The 23,491-nt window shown below is 42.3% G+C and overlaps 1 protein-coding gene across 5 annotated transcripts in view; it reads left to right on the forward strand.

The window, feature by feature from the left end:
* The window catches only part of LOC139475122 (rho GTPase-activating protein 20-like), a 247,204-nt gene that overhangs the window by 60,415 nt on the left and 163,298 nt on the right, over nucleotides 1–23,491 (forward strand). For 4 of the 5 annotated variants that reach the window (XM_071258375.1, XM_071258376.1, XM_071258379.1 and 1 more), the window contains 2 exons: nucleotides 9,597–9,798; nucleotides 20,196–20,292. In XM_071258375.1, the coding sequence (XP_071114476.1) occupies nucleotides 9,597–9,798; nucleotides 20,196–20,292 (299 nt within the window). Of the gene's footprint in view, nucleotides 1–2,236; nucleotides 2,314–9,596; nucleotides 9,799–20,195; nucleotides 20,293–23,491 lie in introns of those variants that run through there. The other variant, XM_071258380.1, reaches the window with a different exon arrangement.

The following is a 23,491-nucleotide window of genomic DNA, read 5'->3' on the forward strand; positions in this document are numbered from 1 at the left end:
CTCAAAATAACCAACGAAGCATAAGGCTTATGTGTCCCGAGTCATTGAGTGCTGTTAACGAGGCGCGGGACTTAAAGCATTCATTCACGAGGGACAGATAATCCGTTTAAAGTTTCCAGTTGGTTATTCTACATATTACTCACTGACAGTTTAAGGGAGAAAATGAAGAAAGAACGCATAAAATGTGTGATGACGTAAATCCTGCTGGGGTATCATGCAGGAAGCAGAGGTACTCTAAGTCCCCATGATCCCTAACTTTGGTTACTGGTGGCCTATAGCCCGTGTTTTAAAACTGTATTATATTGTTATGCTCAAATAGGTTTCATAAATTGTTTTTAAATATGGTATGCATGAATTGATTTTAAATATTCCTTTGCTTAAATGACTCCATTGTTAACAAATTAAACTTGGTCTCATTGCTATATGGCTGAAATAATGCCGATGCGACGTTAAATTTTAACTTACTCACTCACTCACGTATCAAATGTCATAGAAGGCTGCCTGTTGTTCACATGACATCATGTAATCAATTTGTGACGTCATGAACAATGGATGACGTCATCAATTTTTTTCAACAATGAGGCACTGTGACGCCATATGGCTTCGACTTACCTGTCAGCATTGAGAATCACTAAATTGCACATGTGTGAATTTTGAAAAGTTGTTACACTTGATCATTTTATCCTTATGGGTAATATTCTCTGCTCTGTTATATATGTCTGCAGGGGAGAAGATTAAATCAAGATGGATGTAGTCTATCGAATAATCCAAATTTGAATCCTTGCCATCCTAAGACAGTAGAGGGCGCTCCAGGTTATCAGTAGGAATCAATCAGACAGTGCCTTAAGGGATCAGTCTAAGTACAATACTAGAAGGCAAGATTATTGCTATTATCTAATTAATGTTTTCCTTGGAGTACTTGTCCAGGTTGTGTCCAAACGTACATCATTTCATTTTTTATTTATACAAGGTCCAAGTTCTCAAGGTAATACTGACATGGGTGTTGGATAAGTGAGTTAGTAACTCTGTGAAGAGATATGACAGCAATATTCCACACCAAGAATGGGCTTCAAAGTTTTGTACCAGTAAGGAATGAAACTTGGCAAACACATTAACCACTGGACTACCCTGTCGGACTGATCTAAGGATTAATGTACCAGTGTATAAGGTGAGGTGAAGTGAAAAGGGGCTTAACGTCGCGTCCAAGATTACTGCACTTATAAAGCAATGTGCATGCACGTGTGTGTGTCTGTGTGTGTCTGTATGTGTGTGGCTGCTTGTACTAGTCCGGTCTGATGCCGATTTATAGTACTAGCCCACTGAGATACCATGCCACAGTTTAACATGAATACCCCACTCAGACACATGATACTGACTCAAAGCCAACCACTCCTTGTTTTAGGCAGGGTAACAACAAGTACCATCTTTTAACGTCTTTTGGTATGACGCAGCTAGGGATCGAATCCGGGACCCTCCTGTCTCAGTCGTGGACACTCTACAACTAGACCACAGAGGCGGTCCGTACAGTGAGTGAGTGAGTGAGTGAGCTACAAATACCAGTTTATAAGGAATGAAACTTGGCAAACACATTAACTACTGGACTACCCTATCTGACCGATCCAAGGATTCATGTACACTGGTACAACAACATAAGGAATGAAAGTAGGGTCATGTCCATAGCAAGCAAACACATTACCTACTGGGCTACACTGTCTGAAAGTTACAAGGGTTAATGAGATAATTATATTAAAAAATACATGCAATCTGCCAGTTTAAATAGATCTACACTTTGTAGACAATTCAAAGATATTAAAATCAAGATTTTAGAAGTTTCAATTAGGACTGCAGTTCCCAATTTGCAATGCCTTTCAAATAATCTTAAAACCAACATTCTAGAAAAAATGCCATATATAAAAGTGCATGAGAAGAAGTCAACAATGATGGCCAGATATTGGCCAAAATTGTGACCAAATATCTCTGTGTTCACTCCACGCCCGAGAGAAGAGCTTATGACCCTCCCCTTCAAATCCCTGCTGTAGCCGTGTGTTGCCAGGAGGCTTAGTGGACGTTCAGCCATGACAGTCGCGATGTTGACACATGGAATGCTCCGCATCGTATATGGGTTAACCACTTGCTATCCTTATAATGTAAACATGCGATGGCATTTCCACATTGCATAAACATATGACACAGTACCTGTTTCTGATTGCTGCTGCGAGGTATTTGGAACTTGTCAGTGGGATAGTTTCTGTGGATATGATCATACCGAAGTGACGTACCATTGATGCTTCATGGGCCTGGAAGTCTGGATGGGTAAAGTCATCCTTTATTTTCTGTTTATTCTTTGAATGTTATTACATTTTTGTGTTTGGACAAATCAAATTCATGAAAGGAATTGTTTAATTTCTTTTGAAATGATAGTAATTTATTGTGTGCAGTTATTTGTGTATTAATATTTGAATTACTTAATATCTTTTCAAGAAATATATTATCATCATCATCATCATCATCATCATCATCATCATTATTTTATTTTTAAATTTATTGTTTTGGTTTCACATGAATAGATTGGTGTTAAGAATATTAAGAGGAAAATCTGCATTGATATATCTGCAGAAGATTAATATTTGTTATAATTCAAAACTTGCATGAACTGTGTCATGATTGGTTCATGCTGGCTTTGTGAAAACCATCTTCTGCTTTGCTTCATCTTTAGGGCCAGTAACCTATGACACAAGCCATTATTCCTGTCATAAAACAACAGGTTATATGGGTCGAGGGAATTTTCTGGGACATCTGGCTGTGGCTGTTGGGGAAATGGTAACTGTTGAAACTGTACTTGCCGTGACTCAGTGAACAGAAGTAATATTACATTGATGTAACACCTGCCTAATCAGTGCACGATTGCTGTGGGGATGACTCTGAGAATGATGTGATATTCAGTCCACGGCTGTTCCCGGGAGATCAAGTGCGCACTTGTCATTAATCCTAAGATCCTAATCATAATTAGTTTATGTGTCCACGGCTGTTCCCGGGAGATCAAGTGCGCACTTGTCATTAATCCTAAGATCCTAATCATAATTAGTTTATGTGTCCACGGCTGTTCCCGGGAGATCAAGTGCGCACTTGTCATTAATCCTAAGATCCTTATCATAATTAGTTTATGTTCAAACAGATATTTTGTTGTAGCACATATGAACGAACACAAGCCGCTCCTGAGACAATATACCTGTATAGAAAGTACCAAATATTTACATGCATGATTTTTATTGATATACAAGTGTTCTAGGATGAGCAAAGATAAGATGCAGCACATTTGGTTACGTTACAGGGAACTGGGCCCCTTTCCACAAAGTGATCATAGCGCTAAGATGACCGGAGCTCCATACATTAACATATTACGATGGTGAAAGTGCTATGATCGCCTTGTAGAATGAGCCCTGGCCCTGATGGAGTCAGGCATCCACAGACCACGATGTATATCGGTAGAAGGCCTCGTGGGTTGGCAACCTACAGTGTAATTGTCCACAGACCAAGGTGTATATAGGTAGTAGGCCTCGTGGGTTGGCAACCAACAGTGTAATTGTCCACAGACCAAGGTGTATATAGGTAGTAGGCCTCATGGGTTGGCAACCTACAGTGTAATTGTCCACAGACCAAGGTGTATATAGGTAGTAGGCCTCATGGGTTGGCAACCAACAGTGTAATTGTCCACAGACCAAGGTGTATATAGGTAGTAGGCCTCGTGGGTTGGCAACCTACAGTGTAATTGTCCACAGACCAAGGTGTATATAGGTAGCAGGCCTCGTGGGTTGGCAACCTACAGTGTAATTGTCCACAGACCACGATGTATATAGGTAGCAGGCCTCGTGGGTTGGCAACCTACAGTGTAATTGTCCACAGACCAAGGTGTATATAAGTAGTAGGCCTCGTGGGTTGGCAACCTACAGTGTAATTGTCCACAGACCAAGGTGTACCCGGTATATAGGTAGTAGGCCTCGTGGGTTGGCAACCTACAGTGTAATTGTCCACAGACCAAGGTGTATATAGGCAGTAGGCCTCGTGGGTTGGCAACCTACAGTGTAATTGCTATAACATCCACTCATACCCAGCTTTCATAACCACAATATTATCACCTCACCTCCTTTGTTGTTTGCTGACTTTATGGAATCGGTGATACTCTTTTGTTTACAAAATATCAGCTCTACAGCAGTTTGAAAAGACCGTAAACCTGTTTTCCTGATTTGTTTTTTTTTATGAAGGGATTGATCAGCTTTCAACCAACTCATGTAGGGTAGTAGAAATCGTTGTTTGTTTGGTGTTTTACACTGCTCTCAGAAATGTTCCAGCTATATGACAGTGGCCTGAAAATAATTGAGTCTGGACTAGACAATCAAGTGATCGATATTGTGAGCAACGATCCACGCTGGACCAGACAATCCAGTGATCTGCTGTCAGGGTACAGTGACACACAATCAACTAAGTCACTGGACCAGTCAATCCAGTGATTTATATTGTGAGCAACGATCCACGCTGTCAGGGTACAATGACACACAATCAACTAAGTCACTGGACCAGTCAATCCAGTGATTTATATTGTGAGCAACGATCCACGCTGTCAGGGTACAATGACACACAATCAACTAAGTCACTGGACCAGTCTATCCAGTGATTTATATTGTGAGCAACGATCCACGCTGTCAGGGTACGATGACACACAATCAACTAAGTCACTGGACCAGTCAATCCAGTGATTTATATTGTGAGCAACGATCCACGCTGTCAGGGTACGATGACACACAATCAACTAAGTCACTGGACCAGTCAATCCAGTGATTTATATTGTGAGCAACGATCCACGCTGTCAGGGTACAATGACACACAATCAACTAAGTCACTGGACCAGTCAATCCAGTGATTTATATTGTGAGCAACGATCCACGCTGTCAGGGTACAGTGACACACAATCAACTAAGTCACTGGACCAGTCAATCCAGTGATTTATATTGTGAGCAACGATCCACGCTATCAGGGTACAATGACACACAATCAACTAAGTCACTGGACCAGTCAATCCAGTGATTTATATTGTGAGCAACGATCCACGCTATCAGGGTATGATGACACACAATCAACAAAGTCACTGGACCAGTCAATCCAGTGATTTATATTGTGAGCAACGATCCACGCTGTCAGGGTACGATGATACACAATCAACTAAGTCACCGGACCAGTCAATCCAGTGAGTTATATTGTGAGCAACGATCCACGCTGTCAGGGTACAATGACACACAATCAACAAAGTCACTGGACCAGTCAATCCAGTGATTTATATTGTGAGCAACGATCCACGCTATCAGGGTATGATGACACACAATCAACAAAGTCACTGGACCAGTCAATCCACTGATTTATATTGTGAGCAACGATCCACGCTGTCAGGGTACGATGATACACAATCAACTAAGTCACCGGACCAGTCAATCCAGTCAGTTATATTGTGAGCAACGATCCACGCTGTCAGGGTACGATGATACACAATCAACTAAGTCACTGGACCAGTCAATCCAGTGATTTATATTGTGAGCAACGATCCACGCTATCAGGGTACAATGACACACAATCAACTAAGCCACTGAGTCCTACCTCCCTGTCCATTAAGTCTCCAGGTTGCTGGGAGCAATTCTAACCCGTCGGGGAAATAAAGTGATAATGATGATGAAGTGCTGCAGATCAGGTGTGCTAACAGGCATCCATGTTAGCTTGTGAATTTAGTGATTACACCAGGGCTCTAATTATTTCAATTAGACAAAATAATTAATTATTAGATTATAATCAAAATTCATGCATGCATTGTATATAAGTATATTTTTGGACAAAACTTTCAAGGCATTTGTGTGCAATAACTGTTGAAGAAGGTGATTCACATAGAACATGGATGTTTGGTAGGACTGTGATATGGTGTTTCAAGTATCGTATTCGATGTAATAAGCGCCCAGGGCGCTCTCAAAATTAGAAATAGGGGGCTCTTATTAGAATATTATTTGGTGGAAAAAACAGAGTTGAAAGATAAATTTTGTTGTTTATGCTGACAGACTGAAAAGTTTATATGCGACAGATATATTTTTCCAGAATTTAATTCCCCAAAATTAAGGGTGCATATAACACACGAGTGCGTATTATACGCGAATAAATAAGTCTTGTGTACATTGATCAATCAGAAGGGGTGCCAAATAGGATCGTTCACAAGCCAATATATTAGCAAATATCGCCGTGGGCGCTTATTAGAGCGGGGCGCTTATTACGTCGAATATGGTAAGTGGACAAGGTAAGACATATTCTTTGTGTGCAGGTACTTTGGAACCATACAATGATGTGAGGCAGGGTGTTCAGGTTGGATGGAAATCTAATGATATTATCATATCCCTGTGTTATGGGTTTTCAGATGCTGAAGAAACATTCATAGTTTCCTCTCTAATCACGTGAACAACTGCAAAACATCTCTTTCACTTATTAAAGACAACTTTCTCTAAAAAACAAGCCATCATCAGAGTATTTAAATGTCTGTGTGATGCTACACCCCCTGTTATAGTGTGGTTAATCGCGATAAACATGGCTGTCTGAAAACATATTATGGCCGAAAACCTATGATGAGACGATATATTATTTGAAAGTTAATATTAGTTCAGTAGTTAGATGCTGAATGTGCTTTATTCTGTTGAAAGTAACGCCCTGTATTCTCATAGCTCAAAGGTTTCCGATACCACTGCAATGAATTTTCATTAAAGCTCGTTCATGCATGTCATCGTGAAACATTATTGAATATTAAAATAAATATATGAGGCAATTAATTCAAGTTGAACAAGTTAATTACACCGGTCACAAAGCAGTAATGAAATAGCATATTTCATAATAACAATTACAGATATTTTATGGATTTTCAAACACCTTTCCCATCAGAAATTCAGTCATGAAGGCCACGATCCATGATGCACAATTTTCTTATTATGATAATGTCATTACATTTGAAGGCTGTGGTGACTCATGGCGACTTCCGTGATAGTCAGTGGTGAGGGTAATAGTATGTTTTTCTAAAGTAGATACATCTATAGGTACATGTGTCAGTCAGGTCAATTTTGATGATGTTGATACATTTCTTCGTGATCAGTGAAGCAGATGATAAAGTAACATTGTTGTAAGATGTGGAAGATTGGCGATGATCTTAGCAAAATGATACTGCTTGATTTCATGTGAACTTGTAGAATATTATTGTCGAGTAACTGAAAGATGCTGACTGATGCTTTGGAACACAGATGCGTTGAATAGAAAGTCCACGTTATTGATGGTTTTGTTGTCAAGGCCATCTGATGTCTATTATCATGAGATGTTGATACATAGGTCAGAGATGAAAGAGAGCTGGATTTCATACTAACATGTTGGAAATATTTCTGTTGAGTAACGAAAACATGGATGCTGATCTTGTGGAACACAGATGTGTTGAATTGAGTCCCAAGTCATTGATGGTTCTATTTTCAAGCCTGTGGGATATCTAGATGTGGATCGAGACTCAATCTGATGGCCATAACATGTACAGAATACCTTCACAAAAGTGTTTCAGGAAATGAACTCTACAGATAAACGGGAGAGCCCTCTCCCGGAAAGCTGGATTCCATATCTGAGATGAATTTTATACACAAGCGAAATTTTTATCAGGGTTTCAATTTGCATGTTTTGAAAATGGTGTCCATAAGTAACACTAATATCCTTACAACTATTGTTGATGCATGGACTCATCAGTGGAAATAGTTACTAGTATTCGTTAAAGGAAAAGCTTTGATTCATGAATTGGTCAAATATTGGTTGGAAATTTGGATGTTTTCTGTAATGATGTTTCAGTGTACCAAAATTTCGTCCAAGCCATGTTGTGTAATTGGAGTTCATCTGTCATTTCCAACAAAAGCTCATGTTGAGTTCAAGATCCATTTGTTGTATGTTATTTGTCTGATGACAAATAGCATCTTATGAGCTCAAGGATGTACCATTCATCACATAGGTAGTGGTTGATACTGCGTTCATACGCAGGTGTTAGCAAATAGAGTAACTATATTCCAATTAGAAAAAAGTTTTTTTAGCCTTGTTTTTGTGTTACAAATATAAAATGGTGATGCTGGAGAATAATCAGTCTAGATTATCTGCTGAAACAGATTCCATTTGGCATCAAAGGCAAAATAGTTGAAAATTATTTCTGGATCACAATTCAGTGATGACACCAGGTGTTCGCAAAAGGGGTAAGCATGTCTCCTCCACCGATAACAAGATGGTAGTTTGTGTCAGGCAGGGCAGCCATTTTGATATAAAATACTATTTTCTTTAGGACTTATCTATTTAATGGTTCCGTTTGGAAATTTCATTAAAGCCCCTACACGATATCCAGAAATGTTGGTAGTTGTATATTGTCTGCTATAAAATACTGAGATTGTGTAACAAGGTCTTATGAGAATGTCAGCCGTTCCCTGGTGTTTGCAGAGCTTGTTGAGATGATCCATTCATTAGTTACATCTAGAGACATTACACAAATCTTCCACTGAGTGTAAATACTCTCTCTAGAGTGGGACAAGTCCAGTGAGGGGACATTGTGATGGCATTGAGTCAAAGTGTCCAGAAAATGTCACAAGATGGTGGCAAGATGTGCTGTGAATGTCCGGGTGTATTCAGGCGTCTGTGTTTGAATAAAAGAGGAAGTATCTGTTGGAATGTCGTGAAGACTTGTACATTGGAGGATCGTCTTTGGTTTCAGATCTTGCTCATTTGTCTGAAGAGGTTTCTCTCAATGTGTTGAAAGATTATCTCATGTCAACATATTTAGATATTCTCAAAATGACACCAAAATGGCTTCCGTGAAACATTTGCGAAGAAAACTCAGCTTCGGTACAATTATCAGGATTGCATTCAGCTAGGGTACTCAGCAATTCAAATTACGGTACAAGTTGAAGTTTCAGCCATGAAGAAATGTTTTTCCTTGGAATTTTGAATACCGTGTCAGATTTGAATTTCAACAATGTCTCAACTTTGTTATGCAGATCTGGACTTAAGTGCCTGATTTCAAATTATCCACAGTTGACAACGTCTCATATATGTTGTGTACAGTTACAATATTGTGTTTGATTTTGTTTATCCATCAATGACAGTGTCTCAACTGTGTTGTGCAGAACTGGACTGTTAATTGTGCCTGATTTCAAATCATCCACAGTTGACAACGTCTCATATATGTTGTGTACAGTTACAATATTGTGTTTGATTTTGTTTATCCATCAATGACAGTGTCTCAACTGTGTTGTGCAGAACTGGACTGTTAATTGTGCCTGATTTCAAATTATCCACAGTTGATAACGTCTCATATATGTTGTGTACAGTTACAATATTGTGTCTGATTTTGTTTATCCATCAATGACTGTGTTGTGCAGAGCTGGACTGTTGTGCCTGATTTCAAATTATCCACTGCTGATGATGTCTGAACTGTGTTGTGTACAGCTGGACTGTTGTGTCTCATTTTAATTTATCCTCCACTGAGAATGTCTTGTTTTTGTTGTGTACAGTTGAGTGGCCGCGATGAGTCGCATCTGAAGACGTTGTACGTTGACGCTGCAATGGAGTACAAAGTGAGCAGCTATCGTGTCATCGTCGCATCCACCAAGTCCATACTCAAGCTGGACAATGGCAGCCCCACTGTCACCAAGTCATTTGAAAACATGTTTGAAAAATATGAGTCCGTGGATCCGTCATCACAAAAGTCAGAGGGTGAGTAAATATAGAACATTTCAATGTCTGACATTAGTTACAGGAGGCGACAAAGAGTCGTGAGGAAAAATTATATGTCATAATTTGTTAACAAAATGATGTTGCTCACTCACTATGAGTAGCTCACTCACTCACTCACTCACCCACTCACTCACTCACTCACTGTGCGGACCGCCTCCGTGGGCTAGTGGTCGAGCGTACGCCCAGGAAGCGAAAGGTCTGGGGTTCGATCCCTGGTCGTGCCATACCAAAAGATGTTAAAAAGATGGTACTTGTTGTTGCCCTGCCTGGCACTCGGCATTAAGGGGCTAAAACAAGGACTGGTCGGCATCAGTCCAGACTAGCGAACACACACACACACACACACACACACACACACACACACACACACACACACACACAATCGCTATATAAGTGCAATAATCTTGAACGCGATGTTGAACCTCACCTCACCTCACCTCACTTCACCTCACCTCACCTCACCTCACCTCACCTCACCTCACCTCACCTCACCTCACCTCACCTCAGCAGGGCTATATGACTCCTATTATGCAGGTTGGTAATGTTGCATGTAAAGTAACAATTAGCTACATAGAATTAGGGATCATCTGTCCTGTGTGAATGAATGACGTAAGCCCCAAGCCTTTTCTTTGGCAAGCCGAGCCCTTGGCAAGACTTCATTCACAAGGGACAGTTAATCAGTAAATTCTGAGTTGCTTATTCTGTATATTACTCACTGGAGTCAGCCTATTGTTCAGATGATGTGATCACTTTATTATGTCATAACAATATGTGATGCCATGTTCTATTGTTCATGATCAGTCAGCCTCATAAATGGCTAAACTGGACTTGTCCAAATGTAAGAAAGTTATTACCGGCACTCCGATCTTTTCTACCCTCAGTCTTAATCTTTGTCTTTGTCCCCCTTCATAATTTCTAAGCAGCATAGAATCACTGTACCCCAAACTTGTGCTGTATTACCCCAGGTTCTCTTTCCTCAAGGTATTTTCCTCAATTTCTAGGCTCGGACACAATGTTTAATGCTCAAATATATGCATGAGAAATCTGTGTCACAGCTCGTAACCTAGCATAATACATCCACAAAGTCCCATATTTTTAATATAGGTTGCGATTCCCTGCTTAAAACAATCAGAATAACATGATTTAACCAAAAAGCTTTGTTTAAATCTAAAAATATTAATACGCATGGACAGTAACCATTGCTGTAATGTGATTGGTTGCTTTATGTCACATGCTTAAATCTGAGCAATCACAAACTTTGTAACAGATTTCGGCAAGAAAGCATTATTAGAAACAAATTTCTATCCAATAAAATAGCATGTTACACCTACGAAAATACTCCAGGTGAGGTTACTGTCATATTAATGAAGGCATTAGCTCCTAATGATGCCAAACATCAAGTGACTTGACGCATGTGTTATTCATACAAATTGAAGGTATTTCCTGGTATTTTCTCATGTTACTGAGCAGAAAGCCACTGTTATCAGGAAATAGTTTTGACAGATAATATTTACAATTCTTTCAAAATAATTTTCCGATATACTTAAACAATGAAAATAAAAAAGAATCTAAGTGGATCTTATGAAATCTTATATTTGCCGAAAATCGTCACATTTTCGCTCCTTGGTGCTTAATTTGGACGTTATGAATGTGTGTTAGCTTACATTTTATATTTAAATCAAAACTTAAGTAAATTTTAAATGCATTATTTAAATAATGTGATAAACATTACTTTCATCCATAACAGTAGGATTAGACAATTCTAATGGTGTATAACATGTAGTCGCAAACCTGTTTCACAAGCAGATAATTTCCATGATAAATGTAGGCTTCATCTATCACCCCAGAGTGTCTGGGAACTTGGTGTCACAGCAGTAAGAGCTTCTGGTTGACTGGTGTTGAAAGAATTAAGGTATAGAAAGGTCCTTGGGGTACATCTGTGTAGTAGCTGTGCCGACAACCACCCAACAGCCTTACATTAGAATGGCGATCCGGTGGTTGGAGTGTATCAACTGCCTGATAATGTGTCATTTCAGTGAAGTGAAATGGGGTTTAACATTCAACATGATTGCACTTCAAACACTTCAGTTCTCAATACATCGCAATGCATATAGAAAAGTAGATGAAGTCTATGAAATCTTATGTTACACAATATCCTTCTTGACTCTAAAAAAAATTTTAAATTTTCCCTATGCTGATTTCATAGCTAGATCTGGCTAGACTTGCTTTTGTATGCATTTATAGATTGTTTGTTTTTTTCATAAAATAAATATTTTCCACAATCATGGTCCAGGACTAATAGAAAAATAGATACCTTTACCGTTTATAGCAAAATATTTTTGGGGGGTTTAAATCGCAAAATTCACTTTCTCATCTTATTGATATCATTTATTGATAATATATTAGACACCAGCAGAGTGATTCAGCAGAAAGTTTGGCACCTTGAAATTCACACGGGAAACTGTTTTAGGAGGATCAAATTGCGTTGTTAATACCATGATATGATACTAAATTAACACTAGCCCACCACACAATAATCCAAAGTTATGTCACATTCCTGTTCCCAATATTTGAGCCTAAATTATCAAATTAAATATGCAATCCCAAGTTTCAATTATATTCAATTCTTCAATTGGAGCTCAGTACAGATGTGTCATATGAGGTTACATAAGGACTCACATTTTGTATGTTTCGTTTCACAGGCCTGCTGCGCCTACTGAAAAGCAGCCGGTCCAAGAAATAAACTAAACATATAAATATTTATTTTTATTATTTCTAATGGTAGTCAATATGGACCCTCTTTTACAATAAAGAATGTTATGTATGTATTCCATGTCATCATCACCATCAGTGATTCAAGAAGGCATCTGCAGTTTTAAGTCCATGGCTGATTGACTTTTGAATGAATGAATGAATGAATGAATGAAAATGTGGCCTTACAAGTAACTTGGCTCCCTTACGCAAAGCCATCTTAGCGCTAAGACGATTGTAACTCCCTTACTTTAACATAGACTTACGACAATAACAGCCTTAAGACAGTCATAACTCCCATACTTTAACATTGACTTACAACACTCTAGCGCTTAGACGATCGTAACTCCCATACTTAACATAGACTTACGATACTCATAGCTAAGACAATCGTAACTCCCATGCTTAACATAGACTTACGACACTCATAGCGCTAAGACGATCGTAACTCCCATACTTAACATAGACTTACGATAGTCGTAGCACTGTTATGCCCTTGTGGAACAGGACCCTCGTCACTCAAAACAGAAATAATCAGATGCCTCAAAACATGTCTCAACTCTTAACTTTTGCACTGCTTGTCTGGAAATACATGTGGCTGACTTCACACCTCCCTCCAACACATCAACATGCAAGTGCCACTTTGATGCTCAGAGTTAAGAGTCAACGATTACACATCAAGTGGATCCAGTTCCTTTCCCTTCATCGCTATACTTACAGGACCCCACTGCTTCCATGTTGACTTTGAAATGGATTTGGAAAAGGGGAGATCTAGTTCAGCATGGCAAAAATAGGTGTTAGCCTTTCATTGTCAGGAAGAGCAATAACATTTCCTTTTGAAGAATATAAAAAAATTAATCATCATCATCATCGTCATCATCATTGTCGTCATCATCGTCATCATTAACATTATTTTGATTAGAATTGTTATAGTTATCATCATCTTCATCATCATCATCATCATCATCATCATCATTATTATTTTTACTGAGGCATAGATGGCTTGATGACTACATGGATATGTGAATAAGGTAGTGAAATGGTGCTTATGTTTGCATGGAAACCATCCACTGTTCCACCTCGTGCTGAAGCATTGACCCGCGTGTGGGCAGGTATGTTGTCTACGTATGTTAGCAGGTGTAACAATGCCCCTCCCCTGCTGCCCCCTAGTGGCAGACATGCTGTGCGGTCTCGTCTTTCGGATGGCATTTACGCACACACACTGAGGAAAGTCCGTGAGCACCGCTTCTTGTCAGGGTGCAGATCCGATGGCGTCAGTGACATGGCGCCAGATGGAACTTGCTACATTGGTTTGGTATTCTATTATCACTCCATAAATATCACGGACATTTGAATGAACCAAGGTTGTTCCAAGAGGTTCAACGATTACGATGAGTTGTCATATACTGTATATATATATATGTACTCTGATGGGGAACCAGTCTAGTGGGTGGTATCCAGTGTAGTGGGTGCAAGTGAATGGGGAACCAGTCTAGTGGGTGGAAGTGGATGGGTAACCAGTCTAGTGGGTGGAAGTGGGCGAGGAGCCAGTCTAGTGGGTGCAAGTGGATGGGGAACCAGTCTAGTGGGTGGTATCCAGTCTAGTGGGTGCAAGTGGATGGGGAACCAGTCTAGTGGGTGGAAGTGGGCGAGGAACCAGTTTAGTGGGTGCAAGTGGATGGGGAACCAGTCTAGTGGGTGGTATCCAGTCTAGTGGGTGCAAGTGGATGGGGAACCAGTCTAGTGGGTGGAAGTGGGTGGGGAACAAGTCTAGTGGGTGGTATCCAGTCTGGTGGGTGCAAGTGGATGGGGAACCAGTCTAGTGGGTGGTATCCAGTCTGGTGGGTGCAAGTGGATGGGAACCAGTCTAGTCGGTGGAAGTGGGTGGGGAACCAGTCTAGTGGATATCCAGTCTAGTGGGTGGGGAACCAGTCTAGTGGGTGGAAGTGGGTGGGGAACCAGTCTAGTGGGTGGTATCCAGTCTGGTGGGTGCAAGTGGATGGGAACCAGTCTAGTCGGTGGAAGTGGGTGGGGAACAAGTCAAGTGGGTGGGGAACCAGTCTAGTGGGTGCAAGTGGATGGGAACCAGTCTAGTCGGTGGAAGTGGGTGGGGAACAAGTCAAGTGGGTGGGGAACCAGTCTAGTGGGTGGAAGTCGGTGGGGAACCAGTCTAGTGGGTGGGGAAGCAATCTAGAGGGTTAGTGGAATTATTTGGCAGAAGTCTAGAGTCTATGTCTCCTGTTGGTACCTCAGCTTCACTCTAGCCAGGACTTGTCAATGGGGTGCAGGCTGTGGAAACTGCAGTGCGTGTCTGATTTGCCCTTCTCTAAATGGAAACAGGAGGGAAGGTTAACTGGTCGTATTTGTACTCGTCTAGCTCCAGTACAGTTCTCCATTAGTAATATGTGAGATTTGCTTACCTGAGTGTGAGTGAGTGAGTGAGTGAGTTGGGTTTAACACCGCTTTGAACCGTATTCCAGTTATAGCACAGTGTCAGCTTGATGTAGATAGAAAGTGATGCAGGTCTATATACCACTTTCTAGTGAAACCAACAAAAACAGGTATGGTTTTGACAAACCTAGAAACATAATTTCGGGTGTGGCTATGGGACACAACTCTACACAGCAAATTGCGGCGCCTTAGGCGTCAGGGACACCATTACTTACCTGAGAAATGGTAATCCAGGATAAGTTGAACCAACTCACTAAACACGTTTCAGACAAGTATGCGGTGCACTGAATTTGGGCAACATATTTATTTTGTAACGGGTAGAGAGGGTGTACAAATGTTGTGCATGTGTTCATAATATCACCCACTGGCTTGTCTAGCCCAGATTTGATTATTTAGAGCCTGTAGCCATAACAAATTGGTAGTGTGGCATTAAAGAACATACAAACGAACAACCTAATCTTTTTCATTTCAGGCAACAATACAGTGTTATATGATTAGAATTGTCTTACTAGTTCCCCAAAACCAGGATCGTGGGTTTGAATCACAGATGCAACGATTATGTTTCTAGGTTTTTCAACACCATACCCGTGCTCGTGGGTTTCACCAAAATTGTAAATGTCCTTGTCCTAATCTAGTGTTGTGTTATTTCACCTGTATAGTGAGTGAAGCACATGCATGTGTTTGTGTGTAGCTACTTGTACTGGAGTCTGGACTTTTAGTGCCAGATACCATGCCACAGTTTAACATGGATACCCCACTCTGACACAGTACCCCACTCTGAGCCTGCCAGTCCTTGCTTTATCCCCAAAATGCAGAGGGCCAGGCAAGGTAAACACAAATACAATCTTTTAACAACTTTTTGTATGTTTGTTTGTTTGTTGTTTAACGCCGCACTCAGCAATATTCCAGGTATATGATGCCGGTCTGTAAATAATTGAGTCCAAACCAGGCAATCCAGTGATTGACATCATGAGCATCGATCCACGCAATTGGGATACGATGACATGCATCAACCAAGTTAGTGAGTCTGACCATCTGATTCCTTTAGTCGCCTCTTACGACAAGCATTTTTCGCCTTTTACGGCAAGCATGAGTTGCTGAAGACCTATTCCACGCCAGATATTCACGGGTCAACTTTTGGTATGACACGGCCAAGGGATCCATCCTCCGACCTTATGCTCTCCAGAGTGATTGAGTATGGTTTTATGCCGCTTTTAGCAATATCACGGCAGGGGACACCAGAAATGGGCTTCACACATTGTACCCATGTCGGGAATCGAACCCAGATCTTCAAGCATGACGAGCGAAGCTTCAACCACTAGGCTACCCGACCGCCCCAGACACTGTATCCACTAGACCATGGAGTACTATAGTACACAACAACAAGATAAACGCAAGAATATTGCGGGCAGCATATCAATTAACATCCACGTCGCCACGTGAATGATAGCATATGGAATTGCTCATTTCTGCCAAAATGAGGCAATCTGCCGCCGATAAAAGTCCCGCCATAGCCGTGAGGCTGACATATTTCAGGTGGAAGTCAAGGTGAAACAACACAGTGGAGGGTGTAGCCAGCACGTAAACGGACTGGATGCTATTCGAGATGACATCACAGTCCGCTGTTCCAGATCGGCGTGCAGTGCATGAACATACGTACGTCAGACGGTGTAGGTGGATGTTGGTCATCAGTATAGGAAGCGTGCCACGAGGAACGCGCCATTGTTTCTCCTATCTATTAACTCCGTACTGGTATTTACTCTAATAGCAAAGGGTAGTGAAACAGCTTGAAGCTCTACTTTATCGCTTCTTTGTATCAGTTTATGACAGCCTGAATAAATAGCGGAACATGGGCAGGATGGTAAAGCATTTTATCTTCCAGGGGAAAGAAGAGAAATATTTACCTGTGCTGGTGTGTTGAGAGCTGTCAGGAATTACTGGGACTTGTTTACTTGATTGGGTCCCAGCAGCTCTTGACCTTGGTATTTTCATAATGTATCTAGACCTGTGAGAGGCTGATATTCAGCCTCAAGACCCAAATTGGAATTCCAAAATTCCCAATTCATGGCAATATATACACCCAACACATGTAAAGCATGACTCCACCTTCATTTTCATTAGGGGCGGTCGGGTGGCCTAGAGGTTAAAGCGTTGGCTCGTCACGCCGAAGACCTGGTTTCGATTCCTGACATTGGTACGATGTGTGAAGCCCATTTCTGGTGTCCCCCTCCCCACACTGAAGCACATGTGGCTTCTCCTTGGGCAAGTGACTTTGTTCGAAATATGCCTCTGTTCACTCAGTATTGAATGGATACCTGGTAGGATGAAATGGCAATGTGGCTGTTAACCTTCTAGCACCTAACAGGCAGCTTGGATTTTTATGCTCCCCAGGATGCTGAGAATGATTATCCAGTGACCGGGTTATAATAGAAAAAAAGATTTTGGAAAATCTGATATTGATATTTTAATAAATACAACGGTACATGAATATTTATTGCCATGAGACAATTACAAAATGTGTCATTCGCTGATCCATTTCAGGCTCTGTATTTCAATATGAGTATGTCACATTGTAAAGAAAAAATTTGTCAGAAAACAGAATAATACGGAATACAATTTTTAGAAACGTCTATTTTGTATGACTATATATGTAGCTGGCTCTGTTTAAGGTTTTTCCAGGCGTATAACTGAGACTAATATTATTCCTATTGAGAGGTGACTTGTATTTGTCTTAGTGCTTAGGTTTTTCTCACTACATTGAAAGGAGTGTTAAATTTCAATGTTAAAATACCTTTAGGCAAACAAAAACGTTAAAAAAAATGATTTTGAACAAAATAACAATTCACCTGTCAAGGATACTTGGCTTGGAGTCCTAGATATATCACTGATGTTACTTTTAATTGAAATGTTTAAATAAGTTAAATAGAATTTCTTGTGGATTATGTCTGATCAGTTGCACCTTGGTTGTTCTCAAGTGAGTGGTTGATCATGCTTAGTGCTGCATCAGAAATGTTTGTGGGGAGAAATCAGAAAGGGAGTTGTGGCATCATGCTGAGAAGATTATCATAACTCTTGATGAGTGGATGTTGTCTACCAACTGGTATGGTTTCACAGGGTCAAATCAGGCCTGGGAGACTATCATAACATGATAATGAGAACTCTTCCATGAGGGGAAAATAGGGTTGTGAGATTGATTTTACACCTTCTGAATATGATCACTCACTCACTCACTCACTCATTCACTCAAACCATCGGGACTGTGAAGATCTGGGGTAGAATAGGTCTTCCGCAACCCATGCTTGCCCTAAAAGGCAACTATGCTTGTTGTAAGAGGTCGGGTGGTCAGGCTTGCTAACTACGATGCATGTCATCGTACCCCTATTGCATGGATCAATGCTAAGGATGTCAATCACTGGACTTGGTTATTTACAGAGCCTCGTCATATAGCTGGAATAATACTGAGTGTGGCGTTAAACAACAAACAAACAAAACAGTCACCATCGGATAGAATATTACAGTCCATTACAATTGTTTCAAAACTCAGATATCAATTAATGGACGGATATTGCACAGCTCATTTTGTTTGAAACTATTTATGCCTAGATCTTGAGATGAAAGCCTTGTGTCTCCAGGAAAATGTCTTGACCCTTAGGTGCACTTCATAATAATGTCTGTTGTTGATGTAGCCCACATGTGATAAACCCAGGTCAGATGTTATACCCAGTCCACCATTGTGAGATGAAAAGGGAAATAAGAAGCTTAAAGTCCATGTGTAATTTAACCCATCTGAGAGGTTTGTTGTTGGGATAATAGCACTATTTATGATGTTCTGTTTCAGCGTGTTGTTGGGATAATATCACCAGTTCTGTCTTAATTTCTTGCAGTGATTGTATCATTGCTTCTGTGTTAGTTTGTTGTTAGGATTATATCACTATTTATCATGTAATGTTTTAGATTGTTGTGTGGATAATATCACCACTTCTGTTTCAGTTTGTTGTAAGGATGATATCACTATTTATCATGTTATGTTTTAGATTGTTGTGTGGATAATATCAGCACTTCTGTTTCAGTTTATCATTAGGATAATATCACTATTTATCATGACATCACTGATCTTATCATTAATTAGAGATCACAAACTTGCACTAATTGTGTTACAGTTGAGTAAATTCTCTAGAATTGCAACACTATTTTGCTATGGTTTCCTGGTGAAAACATTGTCATGTAATCCATTGTTATCTGGTATTATTGTTAAAAATAGTTAACCTCCATCCATCTCCCATCCCCCTCTACCCCTCCTCTCAGCTTCCAACTCATCTTCCCACAGTCTCCATCATACTCAAAGTACCAATAGTCCAAGATGGAAATAAAGATGTCATCACCTGCCATTCCCCCATCTTCCTTCCTGGACCAAATCCTTCTTTGCCAAATACTTCAGTGGGGAAATTACAGAGGGAGGGGTTTTTACGTTCAAGTCGTTCAAAAACTTCTTACAAACATAGTAACCCTGATATGGTTGTGTCCGGCCTCCACCCACCCTATCTGTGATCAGAGGGCATACAATTCCCATGCTCGTATCACTTCCATCAACTGCCCACCATTGTTTTCCCTATGAAAGGCCTGAAGGAAAGTCTATGTGCTGTAGTTGAACTACCAAGACTGACCCTGGTCCTTTGCCTAGTTTTACTCCACTCTCCTCTAAACAACTGTATTCCTTCCAGCCTTCTGCAAACACATTAAGAAATGATGATTGTACTGTTAGGAAATGTGATGCACGCTCTGGTATAACTATTTGGTGAGAGCATCTCTCATTTGCTTGCAATCTGCCCCAAATATGGATAGTTATCACATTTGGCTACCAGATTGTCATTGGCCCTGAACACAAAACCTCCAACTTACACATAATCCTGGCTCAATGCCATAAAAGGTCATTCAGTTGATAAAAGAATTTTTCTCTCACCTGTAACTTTTGTTTACCTGTCAAGGTGCAAATTAAGAGCAGGCCGAACAATTGTATGAAAGCTAACTTCAGCCTTGAAGTTCATGTCAATGCTAACATGGGCTCTATCCGTGTTGACAAACTTGATAGGCCTCTTGCAACTGTTATTTTCTCTTTCTGCATTTGGTTATTAACAAAATAATCAAACTGGATTTTATATTTTTCTCGGCTCTAGATCCGCGGTTTCGGCTTGCGGAGGAGCTGCTGCGGACCGAGCGGGAGTACTGCAGTCATCTACAATGCATCTTCGACTGCTATGCGGAACCACTCAGGTGTGTACATGTATTCATAGTCCTGGTTGATCAACATTAATTGTTTCTTAGCAAATGAGGGAAATTTGTTTTTTGCTATGGTTATTCATGATGTGGAATTTTCATGGTACCTTTAAGTTTCTTAACATTGCCAAGTTTTTCATTGGTTCTTGTTATTAATTAGAATAATTGCAGTCACATAGATTTGGAATGCTACATCAGAATGAGTTTGCCCTGACAGGGAAACTACTGTTTTTGTTACAGAGTATTATGTATTAGATTCCCGAGTTTCCTTATTAAATAGCATGTGGAAATTAGTTTTTGTCATGAGAATGTATGCTTTCGGTCATTCCAAAATAAAATAATCTTGGGTTTGAATCTTGTGGTACCAGACTCAGCTCCTCCACAATATGCCTGACTCACCATTAGGGTGTCTCCATGACATGCCTGACTCACCATTAGGGTGTCTCCATGACATGCCTGACTCACCATTAGGGTGTCTCCATCATATGCCTGATTCACCATTAGGGTGTCTCCATCATATGCCTGATTCACCATTAGGGTGTCTCCATCATATGCCTGATTCACCATTAGGGTGTCTCCATCATATGCCTGATTCACCATTAGGGTGTCTCCATCATATGCCTGATTCACCATTAGGGTGTCTCCATCATATGCCTGATTCACCATTAGGGTGTCTCCATCATATGCCTGATTCACCATTAGGGTGTCTCCATCATATGCCTGATTCACCATTAGGGTGTCTCCATCATATGCCTGATTCACCATTAGGGTGTCTCCATCATATGCCTGATTCACCATTAGGGTGTTACCATCATATGCCTGATTCACCATTAGGGTGCCAGCTAGGCCTACACAAACCAAATACTCCAAGATTACTGATCTCCTCAACTGAACTAAACTACACTTCAACAGCCCTCCTCTCCACTCTAACTCTCTCACTGTCTGCAACCCCCACTCTCACTGTCTGCAACCCCAGCTCTCACTGTCTGCAACCCCTGCTCTCACTCTCTGCAACCCCCACTCTCACTGTCTGCAACCCCTGCTCTCACTGTTCTCAACCCCCACTCTCACTGTCTGCAACCACCAACTCTCACTGTCTGCAACCCCCACTCTCACTGTCTACAACCCCCCAACTCTCACTGTCTGCAACCCCCAACTCTCACTGTCTGCAACCCCTGTTCTCACTGTCTGCAACCACCAACTCTCACTGTCTGCAACCACCAACTCTCACTGTCTGCAACCCCTACTCGCCACTTCACTCTGTTTCACCAGCTACTTGACTGCAACCCCACTGTCCACTTCACCAACACCGCTGTCTGCAACCCCCGCTCTCCACTTCACCAACACCGCTGTCTGCAACCCCCACTCTCCACTTCACAAACCCCGCTGTCTGTTCACCAGCTACTTGACTGCAACCCCAGCTCTCCACTTCACAAACCCCGCTGTCTGTTCACCAGCTACTTGACTGCAACCCCAGCTCTCCACTTCACCAACCCTGTTGTCTGTTCACCAGCTACTTGACTGCAAGAGAGTTCCCTGTTCCCCACTCATCATACATAGAAGCACATGTACCTCATTAATTTCAGCAAGACACCAGAGGTGTATACTGTAGATCAACAACTGATGCACCTGCAGTCTCAACCCAAACCACCTCCTGCAGTTCTCTCCCCCCACCCCCCCCACACACACTATTCTCACTCCAACTACCACCCCAACCCTCACCCTTACCCACCACCCCAACCCCCACCCCCACCCCCACCCCCACCCTCACCCTTACCCACTACAACCTACCCTGCCCCACCAGCTAATGGAGCCTCTTCCAGAACCCCCCCTCCCACCCACTACAACCTACCCTGCCCCACCAGCTAATGGAGCCTCTTCCAGAACCCCCCCTCCCATGCACTACAACCTTCCCTGCCCCACCAGCTAATGGAGCCTCTTCCAGAACCCCCCCTCCCACCCACTACAACCTACCCTGCCCCACCAGCTAATGGAGCCTCTTCCAGAACCCCCCCTCCCATGCACTACAACCTTCCCTGCCCCACCAGCTAATGGAGCCTCTTCCAGAACCCCCCCTCCCATGCACTACAACCTACCCTGCCCCACCAGCTAATGGAGCCTCTTCCAGAACCCCCCCTCCCACCCACTACAACCTACCCTGCCCCACCAGCTAATGGAGCCTCTTCCAGAACCCCCCCTCCCATGCACTACAACCTTCCCTGCCCCACCAGCTAATGGAGCCTCTTCCAGAACCCCCCCTCCCATGCACTACAACCTTCCCTGCCCCACCAGCTAATGGAGCCTCTTCCAGAACCCCCCCTCCCACCCACTACAACCTACCCTGCCCCACCAGCTAATGGAGCCTCTTCCAGAACCCCCCCTCCCATGCACTACAACCTTCCCTGCCCCACCAGCTAATGGAGCCTCTTCCAGAACCCCCCCTCCCACCCACTACAACCTACCCTGCCCCACCAGCTAATGGAGCCTCTTCCAGAACCCCCCCTCCCATGCACTACAACCTTCCCTGCCCCACCAGCTAATGGAGCCTCTTCCAGAACCCCCCCTCCCACCCACTACAACTTACCCTGCCCCACCAGCTAATGGAGCCTCTTCCAGAACCCCCCCTCCCATGCACTACAACCTTCCCTGCCCCACCAGCTAATGGAGCCTCTTCCAGAACCCTCCCTCCCACCCACTACAACTTACCCTGCCCCACCAGCTAATGGGGCCTCTCCCAGAACCCCCCCTCCCACCCACTACAACCTACCCTGCCCCACCAGCTAATGGAGCCTCTTCCAGAACCCCCCCTCCCACCCACTACAACCTACCCTGCCCCACCAGCTAATGGAGCCTCTCCCAGAACCCCCCCTCCCACCCACTACAAACTACCCTGCCCCACCAGCTAATGGAGCCTCTTCCAGAACCCCCCCTCCCACCCACTACAACCTACCCTGCCCCACCAGCTAATGGAGCCTCTCCCAGAACCCCCCCCTCCCACCCACTACAAACTACCCTGCCCCACCAGCTAATGGAGCCTCTTCCAGAACCCCCCCCCCCCCCTCCCACCCACTACAACCTTCCCTGACCAACCAGCTTATGTAGCCTCTCCCAGAACCCCCCCTCCCACCCACTACAACCTACCCTGCCCTACCAGCTAATGAAGCCTCCTCCAGAACCCCCCCTCCCATGCACTACA

This window comes from Haliotis cracherodii, unplaced genomic scaffold (assembly GCF_022045235.1).
Source record: "Haliotis cracherodii isolate W230 unplaced genomic scaffold, xgHalCrac1.p SCAF_3, whole genome shotgun sequence".
NCBI classification, from domain to species: Eukaryota; Metazoa; Mollusca; class Gastropoda; order Lepetellida; family Haliotidae; genus Haliotis; species Haliotis cracherodii.